General features: G+C 38.7%; 1 protein-coding gene across 1 annotated transcript in view; it reads right to left on the reverse strand.

The window, feature by feature from the left end:
- Window positions 1–6,126: 6,126 nt before the first annotated feature.
- VPS4B (vacuolar protein sorting 4 homolog B) overlaps window positions 6,127–25,681 on the reverse strand; it is a 31,641-nt gene continuing 12,086 nt past the window's right edge. The window contains exons 3-11 of the mRNA XM_015083249.3: window positions 24,856–25,012; window positions 22,646–22,713; window positions 18,754–18,873; window positions 15,449–15,605; window positions 14,863–15,011; window positions 14,289–14,370; window positions 12,072–12,291; window positions 9,076–9,216; window positions 6,127–7,624 (exon numbers count right to left, since the gene is read on the reverse strand). Of these exons, the coding sequence (XP_014938735.1) occupies window positions 7,523–7,624; window positions 9,076–9,216; window positions 12,072–12,291; window positions 14,289–14,370; window positions 14,863–15,011; window positions 15,449–15,605; window positions 18,754–18,873; window positions 22,646–22,713; window positions 24,856–25,012 (1,196 nt within the window). The 3' untranslated portion in view covers window positions 6,127–7,522. The remainder of the gene's footprint in view (window positions 7,625–9,075; window positions 9,217–12,071; window positions 12,292–14,288; window positions 14,371–14,862; window positions 15,012–15,448; window positions 15,606–18,753; window positions 18,874–22,645; window positions 22,714–24,855; window positions 25,013–25,681) is intronic.

Here is a 25,681-nt window from a genome sequence, read left to right on the forward strand (position 1 = left end):
TTTCCATTATTAGTTTCAGAATAAAAAGTTGAGGTAATATTCAACCCCCAAGGATGGCAAATAAGGTTCTTTGCCCCTCTTCTTTTCCAGTCTTCTTTAGATGTTTGTCCTCCATAGTTGTGCCCTCTGCATATCTGCCATTGAACTTAGAACATTGCAGTATAATTGATTCATTTGTTGATCTGTTTAACTGAACTTTATGTTCCTTGAGGGCAGGGACTTAGAAGCTAAGCCAAGTACATGTAAGTTCTAAGTGAAACTAGGTTTCTGTCATGCCGTTACTTATCTTACATAGATAATATCTGATAATTTTTTATTGGTGTAATTGCCTTGTCTTTTGGTGATTTTGATGTTTTTTCATTTTTTAATCAAAAGAATAACTGCATGTGGTTATAAAACAAATATAGTGGGCCAGTAATATAAATTAGTTCCTGGCCCTCAAACCCTCAACTCCACCAGAGATGATCATTCTCGATTTTTTAGCTTTGGTTTTTGTAATTTTTTTTTCAGAAAAATGGCCACGACTTCTTTCAACCCAGATGCCTTATTTACAATGTCACCTTGCTGTTTCTCCCAGTGACAGGTGGGATCTACATCCTCTCCCCTTGAAACTGGAGGGCTTTTGTGACTGTTTCAACCAGTAGAGTACGGCAGAGGTGACACTATGTGACTTCCAGGACCAACATTAAAGGGAATAGTTTCTGCTTCTCTGGAATACTTGATATTGTAGCCTTCGTTCTAACTGCCCTGAGGCCACCGTGCTGTGTGGAAGCCCAAACTAGCCCATGCACAGACGGCTTGGAGAGGCCCTGGGATTTCATGCACGTGTCCTACTGCCCCCAGATGTCTCAGCCCTCTGGTCTTTCAGCCCCAGCCAGTGTCTGACCACAACTGTACAATGGTTCCTAGCTAGACCTCAGGAGTTCCTGAGCCACAGAAATCAAGAGAGAAAGTAGTGCTTTAAGCCATGATGGTCAGGCTTCTTGGAGGCCAGACTTGGGAGGTTTTTGGTTATACTAATGAAGTAGCACCTTCACTTACTTTGGGTTTAAGGCCCCATCATCACTGAACTATTGCTTACGATCTCCGTGGCAAAGACCATTCCAATTATCAGGCTAGCTCTCCTGCATAATGAGCTAAGCCCACTTGGCTTGTAATGGTTAACTGCCACTACTTGGCTTCTGCAACCGAAGGATCGGATCGTTCCAGCTCTGATGACATCAAAAAGCCAGCAAAACACTTTGGAAAGCATCCTTTCACCCAGCAAAGGTTTGGTTAAGGGACTGGGTTATTGACCTTCTCTGGGAACAGTTGAGGCCTTGTGAATGGTTCTCACATGAGAAATCCACACCAGCATTTCTATCTCCTAAAGATGTTGGGTTCTTCCTTTTACATTACATATTAATGGAGTTCCAAGTGAGTCGATTGTTGAATTGTTTCTTCAAGCGGCCAAGCAAACAATTAAAACCACTCCCAGCAGCTCAAACCGAAACAGTAAATTCAGTCTGTGACTGAACTCACATCAATAGATTCGATCTGGAACTAGGTTCTCCTTTTCTTGGCTGATCACCAAAATCCCCATCCCCACACACAATGCCCCAAGTATTTCCTGAGACTCAGAAGCCCCCACATCCTTCTAAATATACATATCCCAATACTGTGCACCCTGCACTTTCCCTCCCAAATTTCCTTACCGTCACATAACCTCCCCCCACTACCAACCCCAAACCCAAACTTGTTGAATCTGAATTCAACTGGTATCACTTGGTAACCTGCAGGATCAACTATTAAGTTTCACTTGATCATTTTAGTACTGTGGATGCAGGATATGTTTGTAGTCCTAGTCCCAGAAGATCCTTGGGCTGCTCTCCTGGCCTTGACCTCAACTAGCAGTCCTTCGAGTTCTCGTGCCTTCATTCTGTTCTACAGCAGCTATGAAGTGGTTCCCCAATGTCTTGTCCTCACTGGGGACTTCTTCCATGCAACCGTAAGGTAATTAGCTGTTTCACCACAGGTACCAGGTTCCCATTGGGTTGGATGATATTGATGCTGCTACACAGTCCTGCTTTTAACGTCCTGCCATCTTTGTGGTGCTCCAGACGGATGGACCTAGATGGCACCTGGTTAACCAAGGCTAGTCAGGTGCCCCTGTGATGCCTGCCAGACGATGAAGAAAAACAGGATGTCCCCACTGTGGTTTCTGCAGCAGGCGGCCAGGGGCATTCGCAAAACCAGGAAGGCAGTTTGGATGAACAGCACTCCTCCAAAGTACATTTGTTTGAGGAGTATGTTGTCCTGTTTCTCTCTTTCCCTCTCTTCTTAAAACCTGTTGTTTCATAGGGTTCCCAAGGGGGAGACAAATGCCTGTGATCAGGTGTCAGCCTAACGGTACCTTGTTGTTGGTTTTTTTAAGTTTATTTTTTGAGAAAGACAGAGCACGAGCGGGGGAAGGGGCAGAGAGAGAGGGAGACACAGAATCCGAAGCAGGCTCTAGGCTCTTAACCAAGCGAGCCATCGAGGCACCCTCCCCCCCCCGTAACTCTTAATTAAAAACTTGTACTTATTTTGGGAAACTAAAACTTCTCTTTTTATTTTTTTAAAAAATTTTTAATGTTTTATTTATTTTTGAGACAGAGAGAGACAAAGCATGAACAGGGGAGGGTCAGAGAGAGAGGGAGAAGCAGGCTCCAGGCTCTGAGCTGTCAGCATAGAGCCCGACGCAGGGCTCAAACTCACGGACCATGAGATCATGATCTGAGCCGAAGTCAGAAGCTTAACCGACTGAGCCATCCAGGTGCCCCCAAACTCCTCTTTTTTAAATGTTTATTTATTTTGAGAGAGAGAGAGGAGAGAGAGAGAGAAAGAGAGAATCCCAAGTAGGCTCCATGCTGTCAGCGTAAAGCCCCAAGCGGCACCTGATTCTCAGGAACCTGGAGATCATGACCTGAACTGAAATCAAGTTGGACTCTTGACTGAGCCACCTAGGTGCCCTGGGAAATTTAAATAAAAATGAAAACAAAGAAAAAAACTAACAAGTATCCATATTTCTACCACCCAAATTTAGCCACTGTTAATTTCTTGATGTATCTATTTTCATTCTTAATTTTTTTAAAGGTGAAAATGGGGGGGGGGGGCAAAAATTATAAACACTGTAAAGTAGTAGAACTTAGAAAAAAATCCAAAGATTCATTCACTCAATAAATATTTATTGAGCACCCACCAGGCACCAGGCACTGTTCCAGATATTGAAATACAGCAAAGGAAAAAAAAAAAAAAAAAAAAGACAAAATCCCAGCTCTCACAGAACATACATGTTAGTAGGAGAAATTACAAATAAGGAAAACAGTACACTATACAATATGTTACATGGTAAGTGCTACAGAGGAAAATAAAGGCAGGGAATGGGTATAAGGAACGTCAGGAGGGATTGCAAGTTTCAACAGGATGAGCAGGGACTGCCTCACTGAAAAGGTGACATCTGAAAATAGGAGATGAAAGAGGTAGAGAAAATTTTAAAAATCAACCAAAATCTCACTACCCACAAATAAGATAACGAACACAAGGTGAAAATAATTTATGTTTCTCTGTGTACGTACAGATATCTGGACGAATGTTTATATGGACAGATACAGCTAGGAGAAATATACTGTTATAAAAAATGGGTTCAAACTACAAAAATTTTAAATCATCAATGAATTCATCAAGGATCTATTTTTTAGAGAGATAGATAATATATACGTAGATAACACAGACAGATCTACCTATCACCCAGATCCAGATTTGGGATTAACTAAAGTCTAGTATCAACTGGGTTAGAACTGATATTTTGGTCACAGGCTTCCAAGTCATGAACAGGACCCATCTCTCCACTGACTCAGGTAGTTAATTCTTGAGCTTCCGTTTGTAATGTGTCCTAGCTTTCTATGGGGAGGTCTGCACATCTTTCAGATTTATTTTGAGGCAGTGGGTGCTTTCTGATGCTATTACAATTCGTACTATTTTCCTAACTTCAGTTCCTGATTGTTGCTCAGATAAATACCATGATTTTATTAACTCTGCATCCTATCATCTCGTTAAATTCAAATTCGGAGTTTATATTAATTTGGATGTGCTACATATACGATGTTCCCTGCAAAGGACAATTTTGTTTCTTTGTTTTTAATCCCTAAACTTAGACTCTCCTGTCCAAAGTTGAAAAGAAGTGGTGATAGCAGGCTCCAGTATCTTTTTCCTGATCTCTGGGGGGTAAAGTTTTCAAAAATTCACAATTAAGTATGGTGCCTGCTATGGCGCTTTTTTCTTCTTGGTAGATGCCCTTTCTTAAACTAAGAAGCTCCCTTCTGTTCCTAGTGTGTGACGTTTTTAAAACAAATCATACATGGGTACTGGATTTTATCACATGCTTTTTAGGACTCTACACATGTAACTTCTGTATTTTGTTTTTACAAATGCAATAAATTAGTTTTTCCGTTTAAATTACGGACATGCTGTGTTTTGTGTGGCGTCACGTGAACGGAAACTTGACCTCTGACACCTCTTGCCACAGCAGATTTCAAGCTCCCGGCATGAGCTCCCGGACCTGCCAGGTGGGGAGACATGTGCACTGGTCCTCGTAAGCTGACACGAGCCAGCGCTGGCGTACCTCGGCCTTCAGTCCCTGGTAACCAAGACTGAAATTTATCATTTCACTAGACCAGCAAGAACAAAGTCACTTCAAATTCTCTATTTTATAAAAAGTCTCACAGATAATCCAGGAAGTAGATAAGGACTTGACGCCCTGATTTCTCGAGCCTTCAGCAAGTACCTAATAAGAGAGGTCACACACTGTGCCAGCCGCAGGAGAAAATGTAGTATTGCTTTGAAGAGCTTACAGTGTAAATGATCTAAACAAGATTAACAGAATGTGCTTGCAATTTGGATAAAGATTTTAAGATAGGAGTAGCAATTTATTACTAACGGAATCCAAAGGTAGGATGGGGAGAGTTTAGGAACGCTCCTTCAAGAGATTATACACATCATGAGCTAGGTCTTAACAGAGATAACGGGATTTGGACCAGCAAAGAAGAAAGGACTCTATGTGCGAGGAACAAAATTGACATAAAGAAGGTACAGAGGTAGGAAATGACGTGACATCTAAGAGAGCTCCTAAAGTTGAGATAAATTCGGTGTCCATGCTGGGCATTCACTATCGCTTCATTTGCAACAGCGTCGAGCAACATTTATGGCTACAAGGTTAAGGAGCTGTGTCTCAATTTCTCAACCATGCCAGTAGGTAAATGGGACTTCATATTAATAATCAAATATACATACTCATTGTTTTTCTGCATGTAGATGACAGTGAACTCAAAAGTGACTTTTCTACTGAAACTCTTTTTACTAAGACCCCTGTAATTTTCAGGCTGCGAAAAAGAATGTTCTTTAACATCTAGGGTGTGGCTCATAGAGGTACTCAAGTAGCCTCAGAAACCATCTACCCAAAATTTCATAATGGTCAAGGTTCAGACACAGCCTGAGTAATCTGTCCACAAGGAACTCAGGGGAAATGGCCTATGTGCTACCATTCTAGAATAAGTCTAAAATTACTTGACTCCAGAAATAGGTTTAGAACCAGAAATGTTAAAAATGTAGAAGATGCAATGCAGAAAATGGAGCTATGGCCAGAAGTGATATGGGTACTGAGATATAGTTCTCAAAGCCCATGTGGGAATCAAGTGTGATAAAGTACCCATTTATCATCAACACTATACTTCTATACCATTGGGTCATGTATTTTATCAAATTATTTAAAATAGTTCCTCAAAACAAATTCTAGAATTACAAAAAATTTTCATTTCAACTATTAATTATAATAACATAGTTATGTGAATTCTCCTAATATAATTAATAGCAACACTATATAATTCCAAGGCTGATAAAGAATATAAATTATCTTACAAGGCAGCCACAAAGAATTACGTTACTCTGCCAAATTAATTCCAAACTCCCACATAAAAGTTGCTGAAGAATGGAGTTTTCAGGGATACATTCTTACTTAATAATTTCTAATGATTTCTTTGTACTTAATCCATTCAGATACTATTTTCTTCCATACAGGAGATCCCAAAATAAAGAAGCATACACAGAATATAGCCAATAGTAGGTTATATCAATTTACTTCACATAAGAACAGCTTATTTCAGGCCTATGATTTCCATTTAGTATCAACAAAAACAATCTGTACAGAAAACCCAAAGGCAACCAGAAAGCATTATATGTAAAATGTGCAAATATACTTTAAAATGCGAGTTACTCTATAGCATTTGCAAGGTAGAACTTTACAGTAATTAAGGAACCTATCTCATTCCAGCTAATGTAATAATCCTTTTGCATATATAGCCAATGCAAATGCACAAGGCACAACTTAGTGTTGATGCTAAAGTGTCTAACATACACCCTCAGATTATTTATTTGAAGATATTAAAATAACGTATCATGTTTGTATTTTATTATTTAATGAGACATTAGTTCATTTCTAAAGCTTCACAAGCATTATACTGATAACATATGTGTGGCCAAGACAAACTATTCCCTGAACTTAAAAGGTAAAAGATAAAACCCTTGGTAGCCTATATTAAAAAAAAAAAATTATATATATATGTACACACACACCCACAAGAAACTTGCCACAATTCAAAGGGAGGCCATTCCTTTTAGCAAAGGTTCCCGTTATAGCATTTCATGACAGAGTTATTTAAAAAGTATGTATTTATTTGCCATCTGTTTTGGTCAATCTTGCTACAAAAAGACACTGAAATAGACAATTTTCTTCTTCCAGATAAAGACAATGCCTAATTTAGAAAGTCTTTCTTTTGAGACTGCACAGTGAAAGGTATTATTTAATTAAATATAGAAGCCCATTGTTTTTAAAGAAATTACTGAAATCTACACAAAGAAAAATATCAGCCTATCAAAACTTAATGAGACCCGGCTAGAACACAATTCAAAATCTTTCAAGCCCAATCACAGTGCTCTTTGCTAGTATTGCCCATCCCTGAGAATAAAGATTCTATCATTTAATAAAGTAAATAAATTTTACATTGAAGCAAATGATGCTTAGGAATTTTTTTTTTCAAAATATAAAATAAGCCCTATTACATTCTGGTTAAAAAAAAAAAAAAAGAGAGAGAGAGAGAGAGAGAGAGAGAAAATAAAGAATACATGCTCTTTGTAAAGACCACCCATCCTAAATATTGGTATCTCAATCAATTTTAATCCTCTTCTTAACTGGGCAATTCCTATTTTTTGCCATTCATATATCACCGATCTCCTTATAATCCATTATTTTATCATTTTTGTTAACAGGAGCATTTAACTGGTAATGGAGCAAAGGTACATATAAAATTAAAGGGACTCTGGAGTGAGATCTGTATTTTCCTGTGGTAAAAGAGTTTTACTGGAAATAATCTGAATGCCATTAAGAAAGGCAAAAGTACCTACGAAGGAAAGAACACACATGGTAAACGTCCTCCTTGTTATCTTTGGTTTAGCCTTCTTGGCCAAAATCTTCTGTAAACTTCTTCAATTTCAATAAGTCATGTTCATTGACTGTGGGCTTTGTGTTAGACAGTGACCGTAACATATCCGACTGTCAGGGAAAAAGAAGGGAGGTGTTAGTAATAGGTTTAATCAACTAAAAACCATTGTGTCATCATTATTACTACTGACTTTCCATCTAAGGTTAAATCTAAGTATTTGCAGTGCGCCATAAGTTATTCACAACAAACTCTTATTCTTCTAGAGAAAATCTTTGATCATGTTATTCTTTTGCACAGCAGCTTTCAACTGGTTGCCTTGTTCTGACCACAACTTTCAATGGCTCCCCACTACCCATCAGAAGTACAATCCTGTTAAGCCTGAGACTCTCCAGAATAAGGCCCTCCAGAATATGTCCCTGATCTCTTTCCTAGTCTTACCTGTTTTTCTTTCTTAAACAAGAGAGTTCACCAAGTGCAATTCAAAAGGAACATAATCATTCACTTACAGAAATCATTCACTTACACTTATGTGAAACACAATACCATTTAATTAAAACCAACTATCAGAATTTTTTAGCTATTAGTCAAAATTATGATCAAATGGTAAGAAAATATGCTAATATCAGGGATTCATTAAAAAATTAAGTTCTAGGCTATGTCTCTTATATGAAAAATGATCTAAAGAACAAAATCTTTAAAAAATAATATAGCAAGGACTGCAACAACTGAGTAACTTTTCAGAGAAGCAGTATGGTTAACACATAAATATATCTATAGACATACTTATGTACTTATAGAGGTACATGTACATCTATAGATATAGAGTATATACCATGTAAGTAAGTTTTTTTTCTGGAAGTTACTGTTAATTCTGACACAAAGCTCTTTGCAAATATGTAACTGAAGTAGAAGATTTAAAAAAAACTGAACATTCACCAATAAGAAAACATAAAAACAGTAAATGTAGCTTTTCCATCACAGTAAGCTTCCTATACGTTACAAAATAACAGTCTTACAAATTATTTTAATTCCTCCAATATAAACTACAGAAATTTAATTTTTTATCATAAAAACTTGGTTTCAGGATTTTTTTTTCAAGCACTATAATATTTAAACTTTCTATGAAGCCTGAAGAAGTAAAACAAAAATACCATCACGAATACTATGATACATGCATTAGGGTTTCCAGATATTTTACAAAATCTTAGAATCCCCAGAAAAGAAATTTTCAACAATTCCACTTTTTATTAAGTCTTGACAATAATTTATAGATAAGTCTTTTGGTGATCGTATCCCAGCTGTAAGACCTATAAACTTAGAAGCCTGTTTTTGAAAAATAGCTTTTTCACTTAAAATTAAATTTTCCTTAAAGCCCAAGAAAATATTTTAAAGATAACTATTTGTTACATTTTAAGTTTAATTATCTTTACAACTTTTTAACTGAATAGTTAGTATTACACAAACAATTTCCTAGCTAATTTTACGTAAAATGTTTATCTTTGTCTCACAAATTACAAATTATGTTTTAAGTTTTTTGTTAAAAGCAAACAAAATGTCAAACCATGCAAACAACTGGCTCCAGAAGTTTATCCCCAGGGACGTCCATCCATGTCATTTCAATGGCACCAGGGTCACCTGGAGAACATGGTGTTAGCAGATCATCTACTATTTTGTTAGGATCAGCTCGTGAAGGTCCGCGAACCTGGAATAAATAGTAATCTGAAATATTTACTTGAACAAATTAACAAAATTAAGGTTTAGAGGCCATTATCAGGAAATGTGAAAATGTACCATTCTATACTTTGTTAAAATGTTGACTTCCACAATAAAATTTAGAATATACAACAAAATGTAGCTAGCTGTCTTTGGGTGATGGGATAGGTTTTGCTTAGTTTTAATTTTTTTCTTGATGCTTTCCTATAGTCTGAAATTTCCTACCATAAATTACTTACATGATCACAAGGAGAAAATGAATTAAAATTAAAAAAAAAAAAGTTACCTGTGATTAAGAGTTTTCTTTTCTTCTCTAATACTTATTAAATGCTCTTAGAGACCAAAAAAAAGTAATCCTCAATAATTCTAAGTTTCTCTATTTTCTAAAGCTGAGAAAGTTTCTGTGATATTTAGATTAGTGTGAAATCACCGAATCTTTGTGTTTTTTAACAAACATTTCTTCTTTAAATATAAGCACAAAAATAAATGCTAAGTATAATTTCAGCGCTATTTTGTGATTCATAACTAATTTAAAATAAAATTTTAATAACACCCAGAGAGAGAACCTTTGTGACAGAGTCACACACAAGTATTTTTTAGATGGCAACAAATCTATACCAGTTGGGAGCTGCTTTCATATTTAATATTTATTTGATGATCAGTCTTAAGTATTATCCCAGGATTAGGGTAGGTGCAGAAAAATAAACATTCTAACTTCACTTATTATGTCTATTTTATTGTCTGTCTTTCCCCACAAGCCTTTCAGCTGTGGGGATTTTTGTTTGTAGGAAATGTGGTGCCAAAGAGAGCACAAGGGATTTTTGTTTTGTTTTGAATTTTTTTTTTCTCAATGTTTTTATTTATTTTTGAGACAGAGAGAGACAGAGCATGAGTGAGGAAGGGGCAGAGAGAGAGGGAGACGCAGAATCGGAAGCAGGCTCCAGGCTCTGAGCCATCAGCACAGAGCCCGATGTGGGGCTCGAACTCACAGACTGTGAGATCATGACCTGAGCCGAAGTCGGATACTCAACCGACTGAGCCACCCAGGTGCCCCAGGACTTTTGTTTTTGACTGTGGTGCTTCCTGACTCACCAGTACTTTAGACATTTGACAAAATAAACAGGCAATCTTGTTTTTGATTGAAATAATCATCCTTCAAAATGGGAGTAAAGCATGGAGCCACTGAGAGCTCTACCATAGCTGGTGATGCAGAGAAGACCTGGTGTTAACCCTGATTTGGCTGCTTTGCCTTTGTCCTCCTAGTAAGGACCTGGCTTCCGGGTCGTGTAGCCTGTCCCTGTAGTAATACGGAGAACTGAATGAAAACTTCTGGGTAAGAAAGGACTGGATTCCTAAAAATCTATAGTTTCTAAATGGCAAAGAGAATTTAAAAGAAAATAACAGTGGCTGAGACTAAACTTGACCCTGAGCCTCCTGTATTTCCCTCAGTAATGAAATGGCTGAAGAAGTGGAAAGAGCCGTTTCCTGGGCTGCTCAGGTACCAGGACAGAGATGCTTCACGAGAGCTGCTTCATTCCTCTCGCACAGAGCACTCGAGGCAGTGTTGTCATCTCTACTTTGGAGAAGATACAAATGAGCTTGGAACGGGTAACAAAATGTGCTCAAGGAGATGTGACAAGCAAACTGTGGACTCGGGCTTTAAATTCAGGTTTTAATTCAGGTTCATCCTTTTCTTAAAATCTTATTTTATTGTGGGGTTAACAGACATACGTATGTAACTTACTCATGATATAGTAGTCTTGTCATAGATTGCTGGATTAGGTTTACTAATAGTTTTTCAGGATTCTCACATCCATGTTCATGAGTAACATGGGACACTGTAGCCCTTAGGAACAGGGTTAGTCCATATTACCTACTCCACTGTTACTTACAATGGACGTCCCAAGACCATGGTCGTTTGACAAAACACTATATGCTCAACTCATTCATGCAGACAGAATGGTGTATGGGAAGCAAGGCTTCACATTCCGAAGTACACGTGACCTAGAGAAAAATCATACCTCTGCACCCCTCCAGTTGTACCCCAGCAAACCGGGTCAGGGTCCAAGCCCCAGTTTTATCATGTTAACATCTATGTCTCAGATTAATGATCAACAGGTGGCGAAAGGCACCTCCTGCAGAGTTTTTGTGAGGACCAAGTGCAACAGTAAGATAAAGAATAGAACACAGTGCCAGGCATGGGGATATTTAGTATCAGCCATTATTATTTTTACCTTTTTTTTTTTTTTTTTTAACGAGAGAGAGCGAGCACAGTGGGGGGAGAAAGGGAGAGGAGTGGGGGAAAGGGGAGGGAGAGGAGAAGGGAGAGAGGGAGGGAGAGAGGAGGAGAGAGAAGGCGGGGAGAAGAGAGCGAGAGCGGGAGAGCGAGAGAATGAATCTCAAGCAGGCTCCACACTCAGCGCAGAGCCCATCGCAGGGCTGGATGCCACGACCCCTGGGACCACAGCCTGAGCAGAAGTCAAGATTGAACACTCAACTGACAGAGCCACCCAGGCGGCCGTTTTTGCTAATGAAGTGTAAATGCACCAGGTTCTGCTCAAAGATATTCCTTCTAGTTACATCATAGGTAACTATATACTTAAAAGTTTCTATACTTACATCAAAATAATAAGTACTTAAAAAAATCATTGCACGTAACGTTTTAAAATACTTTAAGGCTGTTAATAAACTTTGTGGGAGAACTTATTTGCAATGAAATGGAAATGTCTATTCTATAAACGCACTTTAGTGTACAGAACTGAAACCTTCCTGAAATTCTCTGAAGACAAATTAATGATGGCCTGACTCTGAAAACCTATGAAAGGGTGGATCAAAGCTCCTTACCTTTTTAAAATGAGTAGCTGACTGTACTTTTCTAACAGGTTGCATGAGCGCATCACGCACAATGATACTTATGTCTGCTCCCGAATAACCATCGGTTTTCTTCCCAAGTTCTCGGAAGTCTGTTTCCGTTAGACTGTTCTGAGTGGTCCCCAAGTGCAATTTAAACATTGCTGCTCGGGCATGGGCCTCAGGCAAAGGAATATAAATTCGTTTCTCAAATCTTGAAAGAAAAATTATACCAAGAATATTACTACATATATTTAATTTCAGTTGAAAATTCAGATTTTTCAAGAAGAAACAAGATACTCAGATGGTCTCATTTATACAAAGCTAAGCTGGTTGATTTCTATGTGTCAGAGTTAAAGATATATATTTTGGTTAAACAGTGGGAAAATATCCAGAACATGTTAACAACTAACAAGTAAAACCAACATAGTGAGAGAACCAGTTTGGAGTGACTTAATCTTTCTCACATGATTTTTGGGTTATTTTGGTCATAGTCTTTGTATGTCTAGAGGTCGCAACCTGGTATGTCTCACAAGATTAGCTCCCCAAAGATTTATATTCTGAACTCCTGATCAAGGGATTATGGTTCATCATATGAAATAAGAGAGGACAAAATAATTCTCCAAATCCAAAACAGTAAAATTACTCAAAATCTTACATAATAAGCATATGTCGACACAAAATGTCCACTTTATCATAATAGGTACATTCAGAATAAATAGTTATACTCTCTCATAAACACTGTTTTATTAAGAATAATTTTGCTTGCCTTCTTAGACAGCATTTGGAGATAGGAAGTAACAAAGGCCAATTTAAGTGGCTGTGAAGATTGTTTTCCCTTTAGGTAACTCTGTGGCAGTAAGAAGTTTAAGTTTCCATTATCTACAGACTGGGGTTTAGAACTAGACAAGTTTGCAAAAGTAACGGGCAGATTTCCTCTCTTGATACTGGACAGTAGCCTAGCATCTTGGCAAAGCATCAAGTGAATGGGGTAAAAGCGGCAGGAACTGATGCTAATTTTTACCATGCAAAATTCAGTGACTGAAATAGGGAACTATGTGTGTGAAAACTAACGAGACTAGGGGCACCCGGGTGGCTCAGTCGGTTAAGCGTCCAACTTCGGCTCAGGTCATGATCTTGTGGTTTGTGAGTTCGAGCCCCGTGTCGGGCTCTGTGCTGACAGCTGAGCCTGGAGCCTGCTTCAGATTCTACGTCTCCTCCTCTCTGTGCCCCTCCAATGCTCATGCTGTCTCTCAGTAAACAGAAAAAAATAAATAAAGTAACAAGACTATATACCTTCCCTGTAGCTCAAGTTTCGTATGCAACTTAAAAATTATAGACAAATTTATTTTAATTACTTCCTTTTTAATATTTGTTTATTTTTGGGAGAGAGACAGAGCATGAGCAGGGGAGGGGCAGAGAGAGAGAGGGAGACACAGAATCCAAAGCAGGCTCCGGGCTCTGAGCTGTCAGCACAGAGCCTGACACAGGGCTCGAGAACCCACACACCACGAGCTCATGACCTGAGCCGAAGTCGGACACTCAACCAACTAAACCACCCAGGTGCCCCATAAATGTAAATTTTTTAATGAAAATATATCTTGGTTATCTATCATACTTTAACCTATGTAACTGTCATTTTGCTAAAATTTTATGTGGAAGTTTTCCATTGAAATATCAAGCTATATTTGTAAATTTTAGAAGCATCAGTGCCCACTAAGCATAGTCTGAATTACAAGTTAAGCATTAGATAATATATGTTCCAATGTGAAAGATTTGTAAGTGGATATCTTGTAACTTTAATATAGCAAACAAACAAATGCCTGCCTCTCTTCCTCCGACACTGGGGGCCAGCAGGATTAGGGCACATCAAAAAAATTCTAGGGGCGCCTGGGTGGCTCAGTCGGTTAAGCGTCCGACTTGGGCTCAGGTCATGATCTCGCGGTTCGTGAGTTTGAGCCCCGCATTTGGCTCTGTGCTGACAGCTCAGAGCCTGGAGCCTGTTTCAGATTCTGTGTCTCCCTCTCTCTCTCTGACTCTCCCCCGTTCATGCTCTGTCTCTCTCTGTCTCAAAAATAAATAAACGTGAAAAAAAATTAAAAAAAAAATTCTGAAAAGTTTTCAGAATGCCTCTTCACTAGACAAAAAGGGAATTGCTACTGACTTGTTACATCTGTAGTTAGCAATAAGATCTTTACTATATTTTCATACCTTCTTCTAATGGCAGAATCCAGAACCCAGGGGATATTTGTAGCTCCCAGAACCAAAATTCCATCATTGTCTACACCAACGCCTGCACCAAAATAAGTAATATTTTAAATAATTTTTCGTTTCAGTGGTCTTTAAACATTGCCTGTACGTTCTGTTAAGAATGTGGGGTTTTAATGTTATAGTGCCCCATCTTGAGAGAGTCTCTTTGAAAAATCAAATATCACATTATTAAACTACAATGCAAATATTCCCAAGAATCAAATCTGCTAGACTGTGGGCAAATACTATTAATATTCTTTTCAAAATATTTCTTGAAAGATTTCATTTGAAGTCTACAAATTCCTTTTGCTGGTACTGTTCCTGGTATGATGTAAGTGAATATGCAAATCTTCCTGTTTCTGCCAGAGTACTGCAAGATGATTACACCATGGAGGACGACCGGAATGGAGCTTGGCATAATCAAACACGCGGTCCGCTAAAACGAAGAAACTCAGCTTGAACTTCACTGTTTCATTATTGTGACGATATTGGTGATACAATAAACAGAAACTATGTGAAAAGCCAGTCCCCCTACCTTGCATTTGAACTAAGAACTCCGTCTTAATTCTACGGGCAGCTTCACTTTCGTTTTCGCTTCTTGAGCCACACAGAGAATCAATTTCATCGATGAAGATAATGGAAGGTTTACTCTCTCTGGCAAGCTGAAATAAGTTCTTAACTAGCCTAAAAATAAGTAAAAGCTTTCAGCTTCTTAAAAGAATAGTAAATGACAAAGGACTTAATGAAAAAAAAAACCAACAACAACACATATACAGTATTATAAGAACTCTACAGATTAAAAGGTCCGACTGTTTCGGTCTAGAAAATAAGAATACTACAACTGGATGATTCACTTTACGATTTACTACACTATGCTATATATAACTATACATATGCTATCTTTTCCCTATGAAATAAATGTCAAACTAGGGACTGATCTGACAGCGAAATGAATACTTATTTCATATTCAGACACTTCTCTGAATGTCTATTCATGATGTAGGAAGACTCTTCCTTTATATACTGATATAGTGACTACCTGGCAAAGAAAAACTAAAAAGCCAAAAAAACCAAAAAACCAAAAAAAAAAAAAAAAACCCAAACAACAACTTACTACTTACTTTTCACTTTCTCCTAGCCACTTAGAGACAAGGTCAGAGGAAGATATTGAAAAAAACGTTGAGTTGTTTGCTTCTGTTGCCACAGCTTTGGCTAAATAGGACTTTCCTGTTCCCGGTGGGCCAAATAACAGAATTCCCCTCCAAGGTGTTCTCTTGCCTAAAATTCGCATGAGAAAAATAACATGAGAACCTAAGACTGTTAATTTCAGTTACTAGAGACATCACCCATACTGAAGAATGCTGTGGAGAAGTTTTCACTCTGCAGCTAACAGAGTAATTTTTTTTTCAAATAAATCAATCTAAGGTAAGTATGTCTTAGAAATATTGTATTTGCTTTTTCTAGAGACCACTTTGTCCCATGGGTTTACATAGATATATAATCCTTCTAACAGGAAGCTCAACTGCTTGCTCACTCGTTCATTCAACCACTATGCACTGAAACCACAACGTACAGACAGAGAACTGTGACTACAAGAGGGTCTTGCAATCTAGTAAAGGCAGACTCATTCAGCTAAAACGTACTACCTGATGGTCTACTGTGTATGTTCCTCAATACCAGAACACTGTAGGACAAACTATATCCATAGGGCAAGGGCAGCTGGAAACATTTTCTTTTAAACATGTGACGCTTGGGGGAATGAAACTAATACAGTTTGGGTGATCCCTCACAAAGTTCTGTTCAGTTCCTGATTCCACAAGGAGGCAAAGGTTACTATTACAGAGAGCCTATTCTTGTTTTCTTGTTCAAGTGGTTGGGTAACGATAAGCGGACTCTACCTGAAATCCTAGTTTTGCCAAAATATAACAAGTGAGCAAATCAACTCTGTATTTCAATTTTCCTAATGAGAAATCATAACACTGCCTAAAATAAAACAGGCTGAGTTACATCTGGCAAAAAAATATTAACTATACACTTAAAAAACTTCTAGGTGCAAACTGGATGGGTACATGGTATCCATAGGAGAATGACACGTGGGGCGCCTCGGGTGGCTCAGTGGGTTAGGCATTGTGGAGACTTGATTTCTGCTCAGGTCATGATCTCACGGTTCATGAGGTCCAGCTCTGTGTGTGGCTCTGTATGTGGAGCCTGCTGAGGACTCTCTCTCCCTCTCTCTCTGACCCTCACCTGCTTGTATGCACTCTGTCTCTCAAAATAAACATACAAACTTAAGAAAATAAAAAAAGAATAAAAATAAAAGAATGACATGCAGATTACTAATGGCAAATCTGAGAATTGTTACATAAGCCTCATCTTTGACTTGAATTCTATCTTCCTATTTTAAATGTCTACAATTGTAAGTCAGTGTTCCCTTAAATGTGGCACATATAATTAGTGGCATATGAAGTGCTTTCTACGCAGCACACAAATACTTTGTATTTAAATAATTTTTAAATATTAGAAAATTATTAATTTTTTTCCATTTATAGCAGGCACAAAGCAATCTTTTAAAATGAAGTTAATACAGGGGCGCCCGGGGTGGCTCAGTCAGTTACGTTGCAGACTTTGGCTCAGGTCATGATCTCACGGTTCATGGGTTCGAGCCCCATGTCAAGCTCTGTGCTGACAGCTCGGGGCCTGGAACCTGCTTCGGATTCTGTGTCTCCCTCTCTCTCTCTGTGACCCTTCCCCATTCATGTTCTGTCTCTCTCTCTCTCAAAGGTGAATAAATGTTAAAAAAATTTTTTTAAATGAAGTTAGTACATAAAAATAAGATGACTTAAAAGTTCAAATACAGACAAAACAATCTACGGTGTTAGAGGAGTCAAGAGAGTGATTACCTTTGCAGAGGAAAGATTTGGCAGAGGGAGACTTCTGGGTTATTGGTATTATTTTTTGATCTGTGTGATGATGATTACATAGATATACTTACTTTCTGATAACTTATGAAGCTGAACACTTACAGGTTCCTGCTGGTCTCTGTATATTTAGGCTATACAAATTTGCTCTATAAATGAGTGATTTAAGGAAAAATTAAAAAAAAATAATAATGGTACACATATATGGAAACAATCATAAAGAAGATACATAAATGACGTGTTTGCAAAACAGTGATGTAAGTAATATAAAATGATCTCAATCATACTTTTGTGCCTTTATAGAATCATGATGTCAACTTTTAATTAAAAAAAATTTTTTTTAATGTTTATTTTTGAGAGAGGGAGACAGAGTGCGAGAGGGGGAGGGGCAGAGAGAGAGGGAGACACAGAATCCGAAGCAGGCTCCAGGCTCCGAGCTGTCAGCACAGAGCCCGCCGCGGGGCTCAAACCCACAAACCGTGAGATCATGACCTGAGCCGAAGTCTTACACTTAACAGACTGAGTCACCCAGGCGCCCCCACGATGTCACTTTGACACTGTTAATTTCCTTTATTTCTAAAGTTAGGTTGTAAGTCATACCTTGCTAGGTGGACCACTGGGGGCCCATGGGTTCTCTGCTCATCACTACTCTATACGACAGTACCTCCTGGAAGTGTTCAGCTTGAGGCCAACATCACAGATCCGCTCTCTACATAAACCAGCTTGTTTCTAAAAGGGAAGCCCCGTTTCACTGTGACACTGTGGGTACAGCCACAGCACAAACACAGGCAGGCTCTCGGTCACACACAGGACGAAATGAAGGAAAGGTGCAGCACAAATCACCTACTGCTGGAGCTGTAACTTCAACGACACCCAGACGGCTGGCTTAGCAATATTCTGTCACAGTGAGAAGCAGCTGTCCCTAGAGATAGGTACTTCATCTGAAAATGGTAAATAATTCCTATTCCTCTTTTCAAGAAATGGAAGAACTCTCATAAAACTAGTGCATGGCCATTGCAAAAACTTCAGATGAAAGTTCAAAGAAGTAAAAATCACCCCTAATCTTATCACCCAGGCATAGCCGTAACATTTTGGTCGGTCTACTTTTATTTCCCAGCACACACATTTATTTAACAAATATAGAGACATACCACACACGTTTATAACGTGGGATTTGACCTTTATCATACACGTGGGCATGCCTTCATGTTAATAATGTAGATCTGTAAATGTGCCCTATATTTTAGCGAGCACACAGCACTCCACTGCATGTCGGTGATCACCCTACTGGTTGACATTTACATTGTGTGGCTATATATCTATATATGTACATATTACAAATATGTGTATGAAATAAATACCTCTGTGTAAAGGTGTATCGCCACCTCATAACAGAACTGATGTAAGCTGTTACCTTATAATACGGTGACAAAAATTCACAACACTCTACTTCAGTCATCAATGACTCTTTAAACAATGACCAAAAAAATATTTAACATTCATCTCACCTGTAAAAAGATGAGGAAATTTAATAGGCAATATCACAGCCTCTTTCAGTGCCTCTTTGGCTCCTTCAAGACCAGCAACGTCGCTCCATTTCACGTTTGGTCGCTCTATAACAATGGCACCTACAAAAACATGATGTCACCTTTAAATTAAGGAAGACTATTCTATCAAATGTAGAATACAACACGAAATAATGACGTTCAAGAAACACGTTATAAAACTGTCTGGAAAAGTTTTATCTATTAAGAACCTTTTAGAACTCGTGTGACAAGGAAGTAGTTATTAGGGCGGAGTCAACAGGAGTCTGGAAGCTGGGGTGGGCGACTAGATCACCTCGGGGAGGTCACTTAGCTTTTCTATTTCCTCTTCCTCACTGTAAAATGAAAATAACACTATCTGCCCAAACTACTTAAGATGGGTTAGTGTAAGGATCAAATGACGTAATGAATACTGGAGTGTCTGGAAAATCGCCAGACATTACAGCAAGTGGCCGTCATGTTTGAAGGCACTAAAGTGTCGTAAGTACTTGTTCAAGGGGGGGCTGATCTACTAGTTCTTTTTTTTTTTTAACAAAAACACCCAGTGATCTAATGCTCTCCTTAACCACAAAAAGGAAAATGTCCTCAAAAGTTTTAACTGATGACAGACAGATGGATGCACAGATAAATAGTAGGGAGAAGGGAAGGGAGGGGATGATGGAAGAGAGAGAAGTGTGCTCTTGTAGATTTGCAATATTTTCCTAAGATTTGCCAAATTTTCTTTTTGGCTTCTAAATAGACCTACTTAAAATTTTTGTACGTTAAAAAAGCTATCTAAATGATTTAGTTTTTCTGTATATTATATTCAAAGGCGACACTAATTGTTGCAGTAAGAATCCACAAAAGATTTCTTCTAATACAGCTTATTGGCAAAAGTTTTTAGTTATTCTTTTATCAAAAGCTTTTCAAAGGCACCTTTGTGGCTCAGTCGGTTAAGTGTCCGACTTCGGCTCAGAGCCTGGAGCCTGCTTCTGATTCTGTGTCTCCCTGTCTCTCTGCCCCTCCCCTGCTTGCATTCATTCTCTCTCTCTCTCTCAAAAATAAACATTAAAAAAAAAATTAACAACAAAAAAGCATTTCCAAAAGCCAGTTCTAAGGTAATATATAACTGTTTTAAGTATAACAAAATATTACCACTTACACAGTCTCCTGATTACCAATAAATTTAGTTTTATGGGTATTTCTTCTTGTTAGGAAAGATCATCTATTACTCAAAGAGTAATTATATTACACAACCTACTTAAATTATGAAAATCTTTAGCTATAGACCTAAATTAAATGAAACTGGGGTGCCTGGCTGGCTCAGTCAGTGGAGCATGTGACTCTTGATCTCAGGGTTTTAAGTTTGAGCCCCACGTTGGGTGCAGAGATAACTTAAAAAAATAAAATCTTGAAAAAAAAAAATTGAAATGAAACCTTAAACACTTTCTACATTCTAAAAGTTTACAGTAAGTATAAAGTAAAGCCAATTCACTTTTTCTTTTCTATGTTCCACTCAGATTAGTAAGGAAACATTTACAACACCCCATAGGATTTTGTGATAGGTAAACAAAAGTAAATTTACTTTAAATTATGTAAATATCATCTGGCCAATTAAAGTTTTTCCTAAGTATGAATTTTCTAAATATGCCATAATTTATCTTTATACTTAATACTTTTCAAAGTTGAAAAGTGACTTTGGAATATTTAGTGATAAAAAATTCAGATAAAAGTAACACTGACAAAAGTAGTAACTAAAAAGGAGGAGAAGGATTATTGGGAATACAAGCCAAATGATGTGTTTTCCAATTATATAAATTCATCCAGTCTTTGACTCTACTCTTTATTATACTAATGTTATTTAACCTCAAAAAAAAAGTCCGTGAGCATCAAAACAGCTAACAGAAAACTCAAATCATAAATTCTTTAATTTTAATAATCAAATATTACATTTAAAATCATAACTTAAAACAGAAGTAAAAGATTTAAAATACTCTTTCAGGGAAAAGAGGCAAGATTCAAGAAAGGCTATTTTACAGTGAAATCCATGAGCAACTCTTAAATGAAAAGACAGAAAAAATGACTTAGATATGAAAGGATAGGATTTCATACTACTCTTCATCCTGAAATTCCAAATAAATGTTCTCATTTATGTGTTTTCAGCATTCGTATTTTTGTACATCTCTGGTCCTTATCATTACTGATTTTTTTTTTAACGTTTGTTTACTTTTGAGAGAGACAGAGACAGAATGCGAGTGGGTTAGGGGCAGAGAGAGAGGGAGACACAGAATGGGAAGCAGGCTCCAGGCTCCGAGCTGTCAGCACAGAGCCCGACACGGGGCTCGAACTCAGGAGCTGTGAGATCATGACCTGAGCTGAAGTTGGACGCTCAACCGACTGAGCCACCCAGGGGCCCCTATCATTACTGATTTTTAAAGAAAAATTCCCTATTAAAAACTGGCTTGTATCTTTTCCAAAACTAAAGATACAATCCAGTTTTTACTTTGTGGGGGAGACAGGGGAAACAACAGCAGGACAGAAAAAAATGCCTTTTGCCTTCCAACAGTAAGGCCACCAGGCACAGACCACGGGGTTGTCCAGCAGAGCTCACTGAGTAGCAAGCGTGTGCTCGCACCGCTCCAGGCAGTGCTGCTGTGGCAGCAGAAACTCGGCCTTTGCTTTTTGATTTTATCCACCACTCAAGCTCTCAGACTTACGTAAAAGTATCCTCACTAACGGTAGCATTTCCAAGGTGTTACCCTTAGAGTGTTCTCCTAGATGTCCCAGTGCGGTTAGTAAGACAGGTAACAGAATAAAAATGAAGAGACCAGTTAGTGCAGTAAGATTAAAAGACTGGCCAAGCAGGGTGCAGTCACCATTCACTCACCAAGGCTGTGCCTATATAATGGAAATCCTTCCCAGCTATGCATCTATTCGGTAAGATCCAAATTAACAAAATACATAAAACTCAATCCAAAAAGTCATCAGCTAACATATCAAATGATGATCGAATCTCAGTATATATAGTCAGCAATTGAATAGATGCCATTTTAGATACACAGAATGACTACCATTTACTGAGGCCCTAAAATTTGTCAGATATAACATTGTCAGGTTTTACACTGTCATAATCTTTTAATTGCCCAGAAAAGAAGGTATTGTTAATTTCCATCTTAGAGCTGGGATCTTCTACTCTGAGAGGCTACGGAACCTGCCCAAGATTAGACAGCTTTTCAGCAGGAGGCCCTGGAGGGGAATCCAGATCTGAATGGAACTAAAAATCCATACCCTCCCCATCACACCGCTATACTACGAGCACAGGAGAACGAACAGGCTTTTTACAGGTGTGGAAGGTAAAAACAGAAAGCTGGAAGAGATTAATGTAAATGGCAACACTGAAACAGAGTAAGAAGCCGATGCGAAAGGTCTGGAAACATGAAATAAACCATCGATGAATACGCTACGGCAACAGCAATAAAAGCCAAGCGTGAGTCCAAACTCCTTCTGTTCCTCTGACAGTTTGAGAATTTTAATACCATTAAATGTTGCAGCATGCTACTAGTATAAATGCTACCTTCTCTAGAAGGGGGCAAATAAGACAAAATGAAAACGAGTAAGTTGACGGACAGGTTTCTAAGGCACATATAAAACCAAACAATATTTGACTACATAGAAAAAACAACCTAGCTGAGATCCTACAGAGCAAATCCTGTGAAAATGGCCTACACAGAGTCAGCATGGGGCCACTGGGAACCAAAGCCAGTTCTTGAACCTCATTTGAATACAGGTGGAAAAAGCAATTCAGATAGACAATTCACTATGAGGTTTTTTTAAAAAAAAATAAGATAGTAAATTTAAAAATGAAATCTAAAGCAACCTTGAAGTTGATTCTGTAGTTTCTTTTTTTCAGGATCATCAGATTCTCCTTCCCCATCACTGTCATTCCTAATAAAAAGAATTTAATATATTCAAATGATCACTCATTGCTATCAAAATAAGGCAAAAATGAAGGAAAAATTAATCTGAAATATTTGTACTTTAAGTGGCAAAATAAGACATTCGTATTAAAAGTTATCCTTATTTTATTACTTTTAATAAGAATATATTAAATAAAATAGTAAGCAGGCATGTTATCTGTCAATATGGAATCATGAACAGGAAAGGGGCAAAAAGACCAGAATGAAGTCAGGAACCAGCTCCAAATTCCCATGACATACCTATGTATGTGCACATTTATAAACGCATGCCCCACACCTCATTCCACAAAAGACTTTAGATGAGTTACAGGAGAGTTGTAAACAACATAAAAACACCAAACCAGGCAAACTATGTATCAGAACAAGAAGCCATAACCAGGAGAGAAAACCCCCGAATATTAATAATTTAAAGTATCAAGGTCTGTAATCCTTAGGTTGGGGGTTCCAAAGAATAGATGAAGCTTTTGATGAAAATGAACTGAGACCAAAAGACAAGTAAATCAACCCAGATATTTCATATCTAAGAATTTATTCTGAAAAAATAATTTAAAGTAAGTTCAAAGAGTTGACGACAAGGATAATCACGCCCACACTGTTCCCAAAGGGGAAAAAATTAGAAATAGAGTATGCTTAATTATAGGGATTAGTATATGATAGAACACATTGTAGTATTTGAAAATGATGTAGAAATAGTTTATTGGAAAGATATTTACGACACGATGTTGAATGAAAAAGTGGTAAAGCAAAAAATATGGCATTACATCATTTTTTACATATCAAATATAAAGGGGGATTAAAAAGCTAGACATCTTTTCCCCCAAATGGGACTGGCTTGGTTATCCTAGGATGGTGGGGTTACAGGTGGGGTGGAGACCGCCAAACGATTCACCTGACGCCCACTCCAGCCTCGTCCCACCGTGCTTTCTTGCACAATGAAGACGGTGCTTTCGCACAACTGCCCTGCCCGGGCTTCCTTGCAGCTGGGGCCCCTCAGGAGACTGAAGCTCCTCCGAGAAGGCGGAGGCAAGCAGCTGAGGTGGCCGCTGCGTGCAAGGAGACCATGCCTGAGAGGAAACACCCTGGCTTTGCGGAGGGAGCTGGGCGGAGGTCCTCCTGCCTGGCACCAGGAGGCCTCGGATCCTTACCAGAACCACCCTGGGGGAGGCGGGCATTTCTCCTAATGCTACGGAATCCAAGCTGGATTCCCTGCCCGCCCTCCCCCAGATCTATAAGGTTAAGACCTGTAATAAATCCGTTTTTGCTTAAATTGGCCAAGATGGGTCCTGCTATTCAATACAGAATTGGTATCCCCCTGCTAGGGAGCCATCTCAGGAGTGGACCCCACAGGGTCCTCAACTCGCAGGGAGGAGAGGACATTTCTCCCAGCAAAGGAGTCTCAGGAAGAGTCAGGGGGTCATTCGAGGTTAACTAAAATTTTTCCAATGGTTTCATTAGTCCGCCAGTAAATGGCCCAACTTTCATGTAAGAAACCCTAAAGTTGATTCCATGTTGAAATGCAGTAATCCGCAAGATCAGGTGGGGTCTGATTTTTGTTATGTCAGTGCTGTAGGTACAGAAGAGAAAATATTCTCAGGTGTCACAGGAACCGCCGATTCCCTGACCATGTCTTGAACAGAGGATATAAAACGCTGAACTTGCGGTTTTCCTCAAACCCTTCCGTGCAGTCTGAAGCAGCCGGTCACCTCTAGTTCTTCCATTCCTTATGTCCTTTGAAATGGCCTTCGGAAGCTGCCCCAAAGCCTTGCCTGCAAGGCACTCCCTTCCCGGCGACCACAGGGATTACCCAAGTAACTTGCGCCACTGCACACCACGAACAGTGAGCGTCACAGTCCCCGTACAGCTGACCAGAACCTCCTGCCTGCAAACCCAACCAGGCCAGACAGCAAGGTCCCACAATCTCATTTTCTTAGACGTAAGAGACTATGTTCTGGTAAGACTTTGCTTACAAAAACTGGCAGTGGGTCAGATTTGGCCTCTGAGTCCTGGGTTGCCAACAGCTGGTTTAAACAAAAGAAATGGATTTCACAAGTTAAATGTAGTTTTCTCTTTTAAGTAGATATAATAAAGTCTAACACTCTAAAATACATACCCTTTCTCCTCCGCTGGATTCGGCTGTCCCTCTTTCACTGGCTTCTGTGGAGTTTTCTCTTTCTTTTTCAGGTACTCCTTTAGTTTTTCTGCTCTATCAAGATACTCTGTACACTTTGCCCTGATACTCTGCTTGGCTTTATCACCCTGGGCTTCATCTATTAAAGGGAAGTGAGAGAGATTTTTCCATTAGTCTTCTACATGGACAGGTTTAAACTCTTAGACACACTTTTGAGACACGGACAATCTAGTTGGGGGGGGGGGGAGGGAGGAAGGGTATCTCTAAGCCTCGTAACCAACCATCACCAACTCTTGTCCACTTCCCTCCAGTAGGGCTGGAAGCCAACAGCGGGTCTGAGGCAGAAAGAAATCTGAGCAAGACACTAGGATATATTAAATTAATGCTAAATAATAAGAAGAAATTATGTAATATTCTGTGGGTTTTCTATTCTTCCTTTAACATTTTGTGCGGACAGCTGAAAGTGGCTGCTCTCGCATAAAACCAATTCTAAGACCAACAAAAGTAATATCAACCGTTTCCATTAATGTCTACGTAAGTTTCATCTCATGGTAGAAGAATGCCGGAAATTCCGTATGTTACAGGTGCTCCCAATACAGTAATTTTACTCCACAAAGGCCTCTGCGGGAGCTATTTCAAAAGCCGACTTGGGCAGTCCATGCAGGGCAAGGACCGGCCCCAATTATCTTAGGATTCATTTTTAGTTTCACTTTTATTTGACAGAAAAACCTCAACATGAAATGAAGAAGCTCAAAAGAAAATCCTAAATTATCCAACCGCTGAAGTTTTCAGTAACAAATAACTTTCA

Source organism: Acinonyx jubatus, chromosome D3, assembly GCF_027475565.1.
Source record: "Acinonyx jubatus isolate Ajub_Pintada_27869175 chromosome D3, VMU_Ajub_asm_v1.0, whole genome shotgun sequence".
Lineage (NCBI taxonomy): Eukaryota > Metazoa > Chordata > Mammalia > Carnivora > Felidae > Acinonyx > Acinonyx jubatus.